The sequence below is a fragment of the Canis aureus genome, chromosome 16, assembly GCF_053574225.1.
Source record: "Canis aureus isolate CA01 chromosome 16, VMU_Caureus_v.1.0, whole genome shotgun sequence".
Lineage (NCBI taxonomy): Eukaryota > Metazoa > Chordata > Mammalia > Carnivora > Canidae > Canis > Canis aureus.
The window spans coordinates 46,583,304-46,599,401 of record NC_135626.1 but is presented as its reverse complement, the minus strand read 5'-3'; the positions used below and the strand labels follow the sequence as shown (position 1 = coordinate 46,599,401).

Here is a 16,098-nt window from a genome sequence, read left to right as displayed (position 1 = left end):
GGAGATGGGGTCCTTCCACCCTTCAGTTGAACCCAGACACCCCTTCACCTCCTCAGTTTCCCTACACTTCTGCATCCTTGCAGCTAGCCTGCTCCTTGAGTCTTGAAGATGATCTCTGTTCCAAAGAGTTTTTAACTCTTTCCATATGGCTCCTTGTAATTGGGGCAGTGCTATTTCACACTTTTCACAGCACTTGTCCTTTCATCCTAAAGATTCAGGACGAGGTCCAGTGTCTGTGCACTTCACACGGTCTGTCCCTCTTCTCTGTCCCCATGTGTGAATGCCCTGGGGTCTGCGGAGCTGGCATCATTAAGCAGCAGGTGAACTGTGTGCATCTTAAGCGTTCAGCACACATGAAACAAATCTCAATCTAAAAACTTTTAGATTTTCAGGGGAAAAAAATACAACTTAAGAGGAAAAAAACTACGTATTTTGTGTTTCCTGATCCTTCCATTCCATTAACTGGCCTTTCCCATGCCTGTTAGCATTTTTCTAAATGCTTAAACAGAACTTTGAAGGATTACATCATGGTAATAGTAGCAACTTCTCCACTGACAGGACAATCAGGCCACCACAGAAGACCCTCCTTCTTTCCTTTCCCAGCCTCCAATCATCCACAAACCTCTTGGACACTCAAGAGACATGTTGCAGTGTCGCCCAATCATTTACATCTTTTATATGCTTTGTTCTCCTCATCTAAAAAATAAGGTTAACCTAGATAAGTCTTCACCACTCCTTTCAGCTCTATAATTCTAGGACTTTAAAATGTATTCAAGAAAGATAAAATAAAATCCTACCATCTCATCTCAGCTCTGTGTCCTGACACCTTCATGGTTTTCCAACTACCTCTCTGGTGCAGTTTAAGTCTGGGCACCTTGCAGACTTGTACAATAAATAAAATTGCCCTGCACACAGACACACACTTCTCATGCCCCGGCTACACAAAGCCCTAATCATAGGCCTCTTAAGGCCAACAACCAAATGGCAAATTTTCTTCTTGGAAGAGAACGCACAGACTGTTCAAGTACTTTTTTTCCTCTCATATTAAAAAAAAAAAAAATCCTCTCTTATCTTCACTTTCACAGATATTAAGATGTGAGACAGACCATCTATAGCAGGTCAACACAACAGGGAGTGGGGGAAAACCTCAGAATGAACACATCAGCTCACAGGTGTGCATCCCATTGTATCTTACCAACAGACCATCACTAAGGCTTCCTGCCTGGCTTGGGGTTCTAGGAGTAGGGTGGCTACATAGCGATCATCAAAACAGGGTAAGAATTTAACAGGCATGAACTAATCTGTAGCAGGCATAAACCAAAACTTCCCCATGTAAACATGACAGTCCTGCACAAACTGGGATGTATATTAACTCTTTATGTGTAGTATCAAAAGCTTATAGAATTCATGACATAAGCAGAGAGCTAGCCTACAGCCCTTCTAGGAAATTGCTAGAACATCACCACCTGGTCGTCTTCCTCCTACTTCTCTTCCTGCTTCTCCTTGGTCTTGCCTTCCCTCTTTTATCCAATCCACTAATGCTCTCTCCTGGACCCTAATCTCTTTTTCTCATTCTATGTACCCCGTTCTCTAGGCAAGATGATCCACACCCAAAGCTTAAAACTAACGAAAACCAGAGGAGGGGAATCTTTATCTTTAGAATACCCTCTACTTTCAACCTCCATACCTGCATTCATAGACAACAGTCTTCTCAATGCCCGACTTAAACTACACATGTCCAAAGTGAAACCCTTAATCTGCCTTATCATCCTATACTCCCCAATACATTCTCCCTCCATGGTCTTGATGGCCTCCGTCCATTCACAGGTTTAGGCCTGAAGCCCGAGAGTTTTTCCTCAACATCTCCATCTCCCTGATCCCCCACCAATGGCCGAGGGCTCCTGATTCAGCTCCTCAATGCATCTTGAATGAGTTCACTCTGCCCATCCACACTTCTCCTACCTCCCCCCAAGCTTCTGCCACCTTGCCCTCCATGCTGATTCTTCATCCTTTGGTATTTCCCCATTTTCACCCACCCCCTAACCTGGTCCATTTCCCATAAGGAAACCAGAGAAATCCTGTTACCGTACCAAAAGGATCAACACATTGTTCCTAATTTAAAGCTTCTTTCTGGATCCTTACTGCTCCTAAGATTGTGTTCAAAATCCTTAACTACACATCTGATTACCAGCTTGCTCTTCTTCTCTCACACACTAAACTTCCCACATCAGGGCTTTCTCACTTGCTTTTCCCTTGGCCTGGAATGGTTTTTCATGGGGCTCCATATGCCCTAGCACATACATACACATGCAAATTTCCCTTGTGCTTGCCTATCTTGTTCCGGAAGCTTGGTTTAAATGCCATTTCTTTGGGAAAGCCTCTGATCACCTAGAGGAGGTCTCTTAGGTAAACACATTCAGAGAACGTTTACCCTATTTTAATTAGTGATATCTACCATGCCTATCTTTCCCCATACTTTGTACTTAATAACAAGTATTTGGGGCACCTGGATGGCTCAGTTAAGCATCCAACTAGTAATTTTGGCTCAGGTCATGATCTCAGCATCATAAGACTGAGTTCCACACTGGGCTCCATACTCAGTGGGGAGTGTGCTTGAGATTCTCTCCTCCTCTCTCTGCCTCTACCCCCATTTCCCTGTGTGAGCTCGTGCTCTTTCATACAAATCTTTAAAAAAAAAAAAAAAATACATATAGTACTTAAGCAAAAGAATGAAGAAGTGGAAGGAGGGAAAGAAGTCAGGCAATAACTACACCCCTATGGCCTGCCAATCCCCTATCACACCCCATTCCTGCTGGAGCTAAAATGGGAGAACAGAAGGATGGATTCAGAATAATGACCAAGGTGGCCAAAGAAACACCATGTGATGCTTGAGGCCAACTTTCAGGAAAGCTGGTACTCTTTATCTACACCTATTTTTACCTCTAGGATGCCAAAAATGTGGAAACAATATTCCTGAAAGAAGGGGAATGTACAAGGGTCAGGTGGAGCACACTACTTTTTTTGTATATAGGTGGGTCGTTCATGGACGTGGACCTTCTGGTCTGTGAAGACAGAAAACAGGATTATCTCTGAAGCTCCCACATTTTGAGCCTTTGCAGGCCATTGGTGGCTCTGAGCCCAAGGCTTCTGCTCTACGGCTTCCTCCAGCTTCTTAACCAAAACACAGCATGTTCCCAGGTGCTCAGGGTGCAACAGTAAGTTCCTTTGTTACATGTGCTATAAAACAACATAAATATGAACCCCTAAGAGCTCACCATGAGTATGCCCTCTTCAGAAAAGGGAAGAATTCAGCCCTGCCTGCTCTGAGAAAGCCACTTTGAAATCTGTGTTTCCTGATGGGAACAAGAGTCAAAGGTAGGAATCACACTTGGAGCACATAATTTAAGTATTTGTGACTGAAGTGATCCAGCAAAAGCAATTCAGAATAGAAGTGTCTCCTCCTCAGGCCTCCCCTGCAAATTTCTTTTTTCCTGTTAAAGTATTTTCCATATAACAGCCCAATTTTCCACTCAATATATTTTAGATATTGGGATTTCCCAGGCCTCCTGACTCCCACTCTCCTTTGCTGATCCCATTTTTCAGTAAACAAGAGATGCAAGAGACGCTCACTAGAGACAGACGGAATTAGGGCACAAATAAAATTACGTGTTCACACATGGGCAGCTTCAGAGATCAGTTGTTCAGTGGAACAGATGCTAAATTATTTAAATCAACAGCAGCATTTATAATACATAATGAAAAGGATCTCATAAAGCAAAGTAGAAAGAGGCATGTTACGTTGGCCAAAAGCAAGGACAGTCCTATTAGTCAACCAACTGTTAGGGTGAACGGTAAAGGGTGATTTACTTTTGTTGTGAAATTTGTCAACATTTTCAGAAAAGAACCACACTGTGTTTGTGAAAGCTCTCACTATAAAGTTGGTGGATTTAGTCCATGTGGTTGCCCAGAGTGGAAGAGTACAAGCTAACAAATTCTCCTCTGACCCTGAAGTCTTCTTGCCATGGCTCAAAAGGACTATAGATCTGTTCATTAGTACAAGTCAAAGTTGTACAGGACTCATTGACAAGTCTTCCCAGTAAGGGTATGTGCCAAAACAACAGTTTTACAGGCATTTAAAAAAGGTGAAGTCACAAATCTCCATTAAATCAAATAACAGCTTCCAGACTACTTACATCAGTGTCGGGTCCCTTATCCGCACCCGGGCAAGAAAAAGTGACAAATTCATGGCACCTCTTGTGAACCACAAAACAGCAAACTGGTGGAGAGAAAAAGAAAACTGAAATTAGTAATTTAACACACAAGCTTTGTTGTCCAAAACAAGACTGTGTCCTATGAGAAGTCAGTTTAATTTCACTATAGACAGAATATCAAACAGCAATCAGAAGGCATTTTATTCAAGACTCAGCTTGGTATTATTTGGACATACAGATAATAGAACCATAAAATGCCATGTCTGACAGGGCCCAAGGAGACCTAAACACTAGTTTATTCTTTAAAGTTGAGGGAGAGAGAAATAGGGCCAGAGTTCATAAGATAGTTTCCCAAGATATAAAGCATCAATCTAAATTTAAAGAGCAAGTATGAAGCTTCATGCTGAGAATGTAAGCAGAGGGCTTTGAGTGGCCATGAAGACATTCAAGAGGTTTCTCATAAGCACTGGCAGCGACTGAAAGATTTGACCGGGGTAACATGCACAAAAACAGTGCTTTAGAAGGCCAAATGGTAGCAACAGGAAGACTTTAATGGACCAGATTTGGACCATGAGGTCCAATTAGAAGCCTCTTGTCTAGTCTGCGAATGAAAGTAATTGCCCATCATTATTTGGTCTGCTAAGAAACGGAAATAATAAATGCCAGAGAAATTTCAGAATGGACTAGACTTGCCAACAGACCGGATACTTCTGAGCATCCTATTATGTATCATTTTGATGAGTCCCTTTCATATACAATATCTGAGTCCTCACAATGCTATGTAACACGCATCAATATCTATAGTTTACCAAACAGAAAATATCATTTTCCCCCTTCCTTCCACTGTGTCCTAAGCCACTGACAGGAGCAGAAAAGATATGAAGCAATGCCAAGATTTTATACATGGGTGACAAGAAAAGGAGTATGTGAAAGGAATTACACTTAAAATAAATATATCACATGTAAATATGTGTGTGTGTACACATATATGTGTGTTTTAGATCTATAAAATAACCAGAGGGTGAAGATGTGGGTATGCCCTGTCAGGGTAATGGATAAAGGATGGTTGTTTTAAAAGTTTCCTTTTAAGATGGTCATAATACGATGTCACTAGAAAAATACTTCTTTAAAAAAAAAATGTGTGTCTGGTATGAGCAAGCAGAGTCAGATATTGGAGAGAACCATCCATAGGAAGGGACAACTGAAGAGGTTTTGAAGAGCATCCTTCTGGAAGCAGAGATGCCCAAGTAAAGGGTTCTCCTTGGCTGCCTGCCCCAGCCATTGTACCTGACCACCAGGAGGGCAGGAGAGGACAGTGAAGCCATAGAGAGCTAGCTCCCAACTGCCTCAGCAGTGCCAAGACACTGCAAAGGGCAGCACTTAGCTCCTCCAAGCCCTCAGAGCAGCTTTTTCACGATGTTTCTGCTAAAAGCATCTCCACTGCAACCCTCTCCAGGATGGATAATAAAGCAGAGCTGTGATGGCACAAATTAATCTCATCTGCTCACTCTCCCCAGGCACAAAGTCATTGCTCACTCACTAGAATTAGAAAGATAAATTACGAAAGGAAAAGGGTCACAGGAGCATTATTTCCTCATCATAGTTTATTATGGATATGGTGTTTTGAAGGGAAAATGAGCATTCAGATTCCCTCTTTAATCGTTCAACATACTGGGGTTTTGTTGCCTTTTTTTTTTTATTCCTTTTAAACCACCTCTGCATTCAGGTGAACACTTAAGAAAACCTGTATTTATCAAATCCATTTGGATGGTTTTTTCTATCCATCCTTTCTATTCCCATTTACCTGTAAAGGCACTTATAAATCTCTACCCACAAGTATTTCTAACATATGCCTCAAAAAAATCTCATATCCAGTTTTATCCCAAGAAGCTCCAGGCCCTCTCTATACAGTATATAATTTGCAGAAGCAGTTAAAAAAAAAAAAAAAAGTCCCACCTACCCCCAAAATTACTTCCTCCTGGCCTACCTTAGCTACCTCCCGCTCCCTCCTGCCTTACATCTCCTGCCTCTAATCACATCTAGAAATGATTAGATTCACCCAACAGGAGGTGGAAAAAAGAGTCCTGTTAGAGCTGCTCATCCATGTGAGCTATATGGAGGATAAAGACCCTGTAAAGCCCGTTCAAAGATTCAAGATTCAGAATGGATGAACTTCAGAGAAAGAACATGCCCATGTCTAGGTGACTATGGGAAGGCAAGAGAAAGCCCAGTTATCCTCCCCTCCTCCTATCCCATCTCTGTCCCCACCCCATGGGCAGGGAAGAGGAGCCCTGCATTGGCAGGCTCTGGCTGCATACAGCATTTGTTAGGGAGAGGCCATCCCAGAAAGCTGTGCAACGACCAGAGATTCCAAAACGACGGATGGTGGGCCTTGACCTTTGGTTTCAAGTTCCGAACGAAATCGGGTAATGCATATTTTGTAAGACAATATATTGCCAACATTTGAGAAAGTCTTGCTAGGGTAGCTGAAGAACGAGGAACAGATTGGCTCTATAATAATAGAAGAGAATGTGTTGGGTTTACCTGGAGATGGACAGCACAGTTTCCCCAGGCTAAAAATTAGGAACGGTTTTTATTTTTATTCGGAATTCTAAAAGTCTTCATCTCATCATGCTATATAGAGCCAGGGGAGCTGGGTAAAGAGTTGAGGGTAAGGCAGTTGTGTCACACAGTATGCGTTTCAAACATACTTGTCTGACCTTGGCAGGCAGGAAGTGGAGCCACACACATCAGGGCAGACTCTTTCTGTTCCATGACCTATCCTGGAGCTGGACCATTGGTGCTTAAACAAGCCTTTGCTTAAGCAAGCACAGGCTGGCCAATAAAACTGAGATGAAGCCCCATTCCCCAAGACTTTGGGGCATGTCTGCTTATATAACCAAATGATAGGTTTTAAAATATGAAGCTGTCCTGCAGCTTAAAGTCACAAAGTAAATCTTCATTCAATTATTTTCTAAGCACAAAATCGCTTTCCTCTTATCCTCTGTGTGATATGCTTATGCTACCCAACAGTGATGGATGACACATGAAATGCAGAATCACACGAAGCAAATGACGTGGGAGGACAAAAATAAATAAATAAAGACCACAGGTTTGGCCAAATAGTGATTCTTAACATTATCTGGCTTTAAAATTGAGGGTGCTTCATCAACTGATCCATATCACATGCTAATCTTACTTACGGAAGTAAAGCTAAATGGAAATTAAGGAAGAGTGTTCACCATCTGTCAGAAGTAGATTTCCAAGACAGAATAACAGTTACCCCTGTTGGCTCAAGAATGCACAATGACTTCCAAAATATAGAGGTGGGTGCTGATGCTGCCATGTTGATGTTAACAGTGGTTTTCACTTGTGCTCATTAAAGTGAACAAAACCCAACCAAGAACAATCTGAAAGCCAAACACTCAGTGAGAGAGAAACATTCCCTTCTGACACTGTACCCCCATGAATTTGATCAGAATTGATTTAACTCTAATGGTCTTGGCTCATTAGACACCCCTGGAGGAACTGTAGAGAGCTTGGTTTCTGCGCCAAATGTCATCACGCAGATGGATGACTTGGGGCTCTTGATACCAGAGAATGTTCTCCAGAGTGATCTCTGGCAAGTGGCAAACCCAGAGATATTTATCATTATTTCATTTAAACAAAGAGCTTTACTAAAAAAACAAAAAACCTTGTGGTGAATTGATGCTACATATATAGGAATCAGCTACAGCTACCTGCTGGTCAATGCAAACTGCTCCTTACAAATGCTCCCAACATGGATCACACATAAATCAAGTAGGCGCAGCAAGAGCTCTGACAGGAGGGAAAATTCTAATTGAAGGTGATTAGTCACCACCTCATGCCCACTAGGAAGGCTATTAAAACAAAACATGTGATGGGGAAGATGAGGAGAAATCGGAACGCTTGTCCATCTCTAGGGACAATGTAAGACAGTACGAAAGGCAAACACAGAACTACCCTATGTTCCAACGATTCCACTTCTGGGTCTCGGATATTTGCACATCCATGTTCACAGCAGCAGCATCAACAAAGTTGGACACAACTTAAATGTCCATCAACAGATGAATAAACAGAATGCAATATATCCATACAGATTGTTCAGCCTTAAAAGGTAAAGATTCTGACACATGCTACAACATGGATGAACTCTGAGAACATTATGCTAAGAGAAAGAAGCCAACACAAAAGGAGAGATTACTGTATGATTCCACTTATACAAGGTGCCCAGAGTAGTCAAACCCAGAAACAGAAGGTAGAACAGGGCTGGGGAAGAAGAGTGGGGAGTTAGCGCTAAAAGGGTAGAGTCCTATTTGGAACAACCAAGTTCTGGAGATCGATGGTGGTGATGGTTTCACAAGGCACATGCCACTCAATTATATACTTGAGATGATCAAAACGGTAAGTTTTAGGGTATGTATATTTTACCACAATTTATTCATCAACCTGAAATGATATTTATGAAATTAGAAATGAGAGAGCCTTGCAGTCCTGCATATGTGAATTTTCTGTAGTTATTTTTGTTCACAGCTTAGTTATGAAACCAAGAAAGAGTTATTTGCTTCAATCGCATAAAATTTTTTAATAAAGTCAGTGACCGAATAGAGTGGGGACATGGGGGAAATTCAGAGCAGAGTACTCCCATGACTGCTGGAGACCAGAGACGTGTCCCACCAACCCTCCCATCTCACTCACCAGTGGTGATTGTCAGTAATGCTGATGGAGACCAGGACTGTCAGACTGAAGGCTCAGGCTTTTTTTTTTTTTTAACCAAATCCTTGTGACACTCATGCTCAATCTATGTGTAAAATGGGACTACCCCTATGTACACATGACATGGATTGCTATGTGCATTGAAGAGAAAAAAATCTATATCACTTTCTGTTTCTCTTCAAGAAATCATTTCTTTTCCTTTTCACCCTCTGTGAATCACCCACCTGATTTCAAAATTCAGGTCAGAGTCTCATAAAATGGAACATATGCATAAAAACTCCCTGCTACCCAAAATGAATGGGAGAGGGTACGCATTATGTAACAAATCTCCAAATCAAGAAATAAAAACCTACTACAGGTAATCGTCCAATTTTGTTTAGAACAGAAGACTGGTAGCTAGCTGAGTTTCCTCAAGTTCCTTTTTTTAAATACATGAATGGTTGCCATCATGTGAGGTGGTTTTAATTAAATTTTGCTTAGCTGGAAGGGATTAATGAAAGGTAGCGTCACATCAGAATACAATGAAATGAAAATCTCTAAGGCAAGTGAACCACTTTCAGCTTTGTAGGGAAAGTGATGAAAATTTGAGCTTATGTTATATTTGCATGCTCAAAGAAAATTATTGGTTTCAAATTTGTAACAATGAAAACAGTCTTCTCGTGGGATACATGTTCAAGTTGTATGAAAACAAATCAAGTAAATGTGCTTTATCACATATTACCAGAAGGGATGACATTCTTTAGGCAGCACAGATTCTGCCTTTAAGAATTAGTGCACATGCTCCTGATAAACTCTCAAAACCTCCAGCATTCCCCTTTCTGGTCAGGCACCTCATCCCTCTCCATCCCTCCCCCAGGAGAATCATCTTTAACCTGTTCTTTTCTAAGGTCACCAAGTCCTATTGATGGCACTGTGTGTGTGTGTGTGTGTGTGTGTGTGTGCGCGCGCGCGCGCGCGCACATTCCTTCCTGGTTGGAGTTGCGATACATTTTTAGAGAAAGCAGAAAGACTGAATACAAAAGGCGTCTCCTGGTTACTGGTCAGATCAACTGGGCAAACAGGGTTGCCATCTTGCAGCTCAGAGTAGAACATTAAGGGGACACAGCATGTAACACTAAGGAGAAAAAGAAACCAGATCTTGGTGTTGGCACAGCACTCCCCTCTAGACTTTTCAGATACGTGAGCCATCAAGGACCCTTTCAAATACTCCCTATATACCTATATCTCCAATGTATACCGTGTAATTTAGTATACCTGCATATGTAAGATCATAGCACACATGCTTTTATGGTGTGTGCCCATGTACATGGGATTTTCTGTACTTGCAGCCAAAAGAGATGTAAAATGACAAAGGGTGAATTGGCAGGGAAATGAAGGAGGCCAAGAGGTAAGAATGAACTGGAACCCCAAAATTCACAGCCTGGGCAAAGTGAGCACCCTATGCTGCTGGGTCACTCAAATAGAGGTGTCAGGCAAGCAAGCAGAACTTCAGGATTAGAGGTCCAAAGGCAGCTGGGGGCATGCAGACCAAATTCTGAGGTATCTGCATAGCTGAGATCTGAAGAGAAAATGGTGGATGAACTCTAGGTTGTAGGGAAGAGTCTTGGGAACACCCACATCGGCGGCTGATGGTGAAATGGAAGTGGCAGCTGGGAAGTGAGAGGACAGAGTCCTGACTTAGGGGACTGGAGGAAGTTGAGGGAAAATGAATTTCAAGAACAGTTGGGCCATCACTGGTATAAACGATTCTTCTAGAGCCAAGGAGTAAAGATTAGATTTGAGAATGACATTTGGCCCCTTATGGCCCAAAAGCCACACACTTAGGAGACTGATAATGACAGCACCACAATGACATAGGTCAACAGGTCCTTGATACAGAGCCTCCCTTTTCCTTTTTCTCATATTCTTCAACCTAGAACTGAAACAGGATATACTTTTCTGATACCATCAATATACATCAGTAACACAGTCTTAATTCCTTAAGTCAATCTAGTATAAAGGCCCAAATGTTTTATAGAACAACAACAAAAAAAATCCCTTAAAAATATATGACGAAACTCAGGCTAACGTGTTTTAAGGAAAATCCTAAGGCTTGATTTTTTAAGCCCAGACCTGCCATGTTTTTGTGATTTTGAAATCGAAAGAACCCAACTTCCTTTTTAAGTTCATAAGGGCATAGAAAACCTTCATAACTTGGCAATAGGACTCTCTATCTGAACACTGGCCACCCAACATGCACTTCGGGTTTCCTTTTTGATAAATTACATCCATTCTACCCAAGACTTTATCAAGCCTGTAATACCAGACTTCTCTCAGCAGTATTTTTTCGAAGACTTTTTAAGCAGTTAGGTTCACAGAAAATTGAGGGGGAAAATAAAGAGATTCCCTGTAGACTCCCTGTCCCCACACATATATAGATTCCTCTACTTTCAACATCCCCACAGAGAGGTACATTTGTTACAACTGATGAACCTCACTGACACATCATTATCTCCCCAAATCCACAGTTTATATTAGGGTTCACTCTAATATATTCAGGTCTTTTATTTTTTTCAGTCTTAAAGGACCCAAACTGGGGTCTACGAGACTTGCAAGGAGTTAAGAAGGTGAGCTGGGCTCTAGAAGGAGGCCTTCCTTCCCTCCCTCTTCCAGCCTAAAACCTCATTAATTCCAGGACAGCATGACCTGCTTCCTCTGCTCAGAGGTAACTCGTGTCTAAGACCATCAGTCTGAATTTTAGGGACCCCAAAACTAGTCTCAGCAAAATGCATGCCACTTGTTTAACAGTACCCCCAAACCTTTCCCAGAATGGCAGGCAAAAGAAACTTCAGCTCCAGAATTCTGAGAAAAGAGAAGATGGTAAGAACACAGCCCAGATGAAGAATGGACTCCTACGGCATAGAGGAAGCTTCTAATTTATAAATTAATTTCATCCATCCTGGGGTGGGTGCTCAACTGGGATACATCTGGTTTTTTGTTTTTTTTTTTTTTTTTTACTAAGGTTGTAAAAAAGCTACATTGTGACACTATTGGAAGAACTATTCTGGAGACTACAAGAGGCAATGAAATGGAGTCTCTCCTTTCTTCCATCTCTAAATGTGTTTTTCTGAGCATGTCTATGTATCTTTCTGGGCAAGCCTTTTGGGAAATTATCACTCATCCGTTTTTCATTCAGTTATTCAGCAAATATTTATTGGGCACCTACTATACACCTATACTCTGGCAATACATGAAGGCGTAGGGGTAGCCAAGACCATTTCTGCTCACAGGGAAGCTCAGGGTCTAGTTAAAAGAAAGATGTACAAAGGAGTTGGTATCTCATATCCTTTCTTTATTCCTCTACCTATCCATCCCTTTTATCTTCCACTTTTTTTCCCTCCTTTAATTCATTATAATGTAAAAGCCAGGGTATATATTTTGTAATATTTATCACTGAATAGTTTTGCCTTTCTCAATTTTAATATAGCAAAAGTATAACATCTATTATCCTAAATTTAGACAAGTGGAAATACACGAACGATGTCTCCAACTTGTTCCAACAGACTCCAGCAAGAAGAAAAAAGATGAAACAAAACTGGTACAAGTCAACAATTATAGAAGCTGTGAGACAGGTATATATGGTCTATTCTCACTATGTTTGCAGGTGTTTGGATATGTCCATCATAAAAGGCTAGGAGAATAAGATGGGTTTTTACCCCAGTGGTTGAGCTCTTCTCCCCTACCACCCCAGCCATTAATCAAAGGCCACTGAGAAATTATCATGATAATATTGACAAAGAGCTGATTAGAAAAAAACCAGAGCAGAGACTTCAAAAATAAGTTACTTTTACACTTAGTATGTCAAGAATAGTCTCAGTTCTTTCATAAGACAGACTTTAGGATCCTCTAAAAGTTGTCTTTCTAGGTAGTCTCTGAAGCACCCTCGGTGTAATACATTATTTCTACTCTTCCCTCCTATGCAGAATTGCCAAATAAAAATGTCATCTTATCATTTCAGGCATTACTCATCCTGTAATGGGTTGAACTGTTACCCCCTCCCCCCATCCCAGCCCTAAATTCGTATGTTGAAGTTCTAATCTCCAGAATCTCAGAATGTGAAATTATTTAGAAACAGGGTTCTTGCAGATGGAATTCATTAGCATGAAGTCATACTGGCACAGGGCAGGCCCTAATCTAGTAAGACTGGTGTCCTTATAGAAAGGGGAAATTCAGACACACATGAATGCCATGTGAAGATGAAGGCAGAAATTGGGCTGATACTTCCACAAGCCAAGGAATTCCAATGATTGCCAGCAAACCACCAGACATGGGGAGAGTCATTCTCCCTCACTGCCTTCAGAAGAAACCAATAGTGCTGAGAACCTTAATCTCAGATTTCTAACCTCCAAAATGGAGAAATACTTGGGTTAAGCCACCTAGTTTGTGGTTAGAACAGCTTCAGAAAACTAATATGTAGGGGTGCCTAGGTGGTTTAGTAGGTTAAGTATCCGGCTCTTGATTTCAGCTCAGATCATCTCAGGGTTGTGGGATTAAGCCCCAGATCAGGCTCCACTCTCAGCATGGGATCTGCTTGGCCCTCTCCCTTTACCCCTCCCCCTGGTCGTGCTCCTTAGATCTCTAAAATAAAATCCTAAAAAAAATATAGAAGAGAAGGCAGTCTCTCGAAAGGATTCAATGAATGAAAGTTTTAATCAGAGCTATGTGTTGTCAAGAAAACCACAACACCCCACTTCCCAAATAGGAGCCCAAGTTATGAAGAAAAAGTCTGAAGTGTCCAGGAAAAGGATTCATAGTAAATAAACTTCAGACTTCAATTAAGTGATATCAACAAGTAGGAAGGCGTTCAAGTCACTTTTCACTGACAGCTCTCTAGGACAGCATACCTGTGCCCATGAAATTCACCTCTGTCACCAATGGTGACTGAAGGGACCTTCAAATCCAAAGCAGCAATGAGCAGTTCAAGTAAGGAATCAGTGTTCTGTTTCCACTTCCACTGGGAAAAGTAAGGGCCCACAAAGATTATGGGTGATTTAAAAAAAAAAAAAAGTGGTTTTTAAAAACCTAAATTTTTTGGGCGCCTGGGTGGCTCAGTTGGTTTAAGAGCCTACCTTCAACTCAGGTCATGATCCCAGGGTCCTGGGACAGAGCCCCACGTCAGATTCCCTGCTTAGCAGGCAGTCTATTTCTCCTTCTCCCTCTGCTCCTCCCCACTGCTTATGCTCTCTTTTAAATAAATCAAAACATAAAAAAATAAAACCCCAATTGTTGATATAAAATAGAAACCGTAACATTAAAAAAAAAAAAAAAATCCTGCCTTTGGCCCAGGGCGTGATCCTGGGGTTCCAAGATCGAGTTCTGCATCAGGCTCCCTGCATGGAGCCTGCTTCTCCCTCTGCCTGTGTCTCTGCCTCTCTCTGTCTCATGAATAAATAAGATCTTTTTTAAAAAAATTCATTTGCTCATGATTATAAATGACTTTAATGAAGTCAGAACTCTTAAAGGTCCAACACAGAAGTATCATCAGAAGCTCAAAATTAAAGTCCTTGACTTTGTGTGTGTGTCCTACTTAATATACTAGCTGATGTTTGCATTTAAGATAACAAGGACAGGATCCCTGGGTGGCGCAGCGGTTTGGCGCCTGCCTTTGGCCCAGGGCGCGATCCTGGAGACCCGGGATCGAATCCCACATCAGGCTACCGGTGCATGGAGCCTGCTTCTCCCTCTGCCTTTGTCTCTGGCGCTCTCTGTCTCCCAGTCTTTCATGAATAAATAAATAAATAAAATCTTAAAAAAAAAAAAAAAAGATAACAAGGACAATCAGGAGAACGAGGCTTGTACAATGCTGGATTGTACATAAAAGACTTTCTCCATCTTTAGTGGTGAGATGATAGGTTTCCACACAAGTATGACACCAGCCAGAAAACTAACATTTTAAATCCTCAAGGGACCAAGAAAGAGCCCAAGGAAGTCACCTTTACTCTTAACCTTCACGAGGATATTACTATTGAGACATCACAGAGTCCGAGAAGAACAGAATCAGAAGACTTCCAAAGAAACCACTTAGGTGGATGGGTAAGGTCAGGACTCCTCTGCCTCTACTCTGCTCCTGTTTAATCCTAGGCTACAGTTGTATTTTTTTTTTTTTTTTTTTTTTTTTACAGTTTTATTCTTAAGTCAAAGTTTTGGCAGTCACATGAAGAGTCAACATCCTTAGCACATATCTGTTCAGCAAACAAGCCATTTGGTTGAAAAATGAAAGTCAAGGCCAAGAGTCAGGCCTACTTCCCTGATGTTTGTAATTTTACAGCTTATTTTGAAAATGGATCAGGTGTAAAGTTGCATGTTCATCTATTCATTCACTCCTTTCAAAAATCTCTATGAAGCTCCTAAAGGCCAGGAAGGCTGGCAGGCATGTGAGGACTTTAAGGATTTCATAAAGCACGACTCTGAGGGCAGTGGCTGCCCAGGGGGAGATGATGGCAATCCCAAGTGAGTTTTCAAGAGAGGTGGTGTGCTTTAGTGATGAGAAGAGGAATCAACAGGGTCAGCCTACAAGAAAGGCAAGCAGGGATCCCTGGGTGGCGCAGCGGTTTAGCGCCTGCCTTTGGACCAGGGCGCGATCCTGGAGACCCGGGATCGAATCCCACGTCAGGCTCCCGGCATGGAGCCTGCTTCTCCCTCTGCCTATGTCTCTGCCTCTCTCTCTCTCTCTATCATAAATAAAAATAAAAAAATAAAAAAAAAAAAGAAAGGCAAGCAGACAGCTGAGCGCCTTGAAACAGGAAAGGTGGGAATATCTCACAAAGGAAATTTGCCATAGCCTCTCTCACAAGTCAGGAAGTAGCTGAGACAAACCTATTAGGGACTCCAGGTTGTGGCTTTGGTGGCTATAAAAATAGTAACTAAACAGAGTGTGGGCAAGAAAGTAGGTGGTAAAGAAACACAGGCAGTGAATGGAAAGCATTCGTTGTATAGTCTGGTCAACCAGTATTTATTGAGCAGTAGCTACATCCCAGACCCGGCTATCTATGAAGATCAGTAAGGCTCAGGTACTTTGAACAGGTCCAAGGCTAATCTAGTAAACAGTCACAAACCAGTAATTTCAAGATCACAAAGGACAGTAAAGTCTTCCCCGTACACACTGGGAGCA

At 41.7% G+C, this 16,098-nt stretch overlaps 1 protein-coding gene across 2 annotated transcripts in view; it reads right to left on the bottom strand.

Annotated features, from left to right (window-relative positions):
* Positions 1-16,098, bottom strand: part of PRKCA (protein kinase C alpha) — a 395,491-nt gene that overhangs the window by 237,577 nt on the left and 141,816 nt on the right. For both annotated transcript variants that reach the window (XM_077853719.1, XM_077853720.1), the window contains one exon: positions 4,194-4,276. In XM_077853719.1, the coding sequence (XP_077709845.1) occupies positions 4,194-4,276 (83 nt within the window). The remainder of the gene's footprint in view (positions 1-4,193; positions 4,277-16,098) is intronic.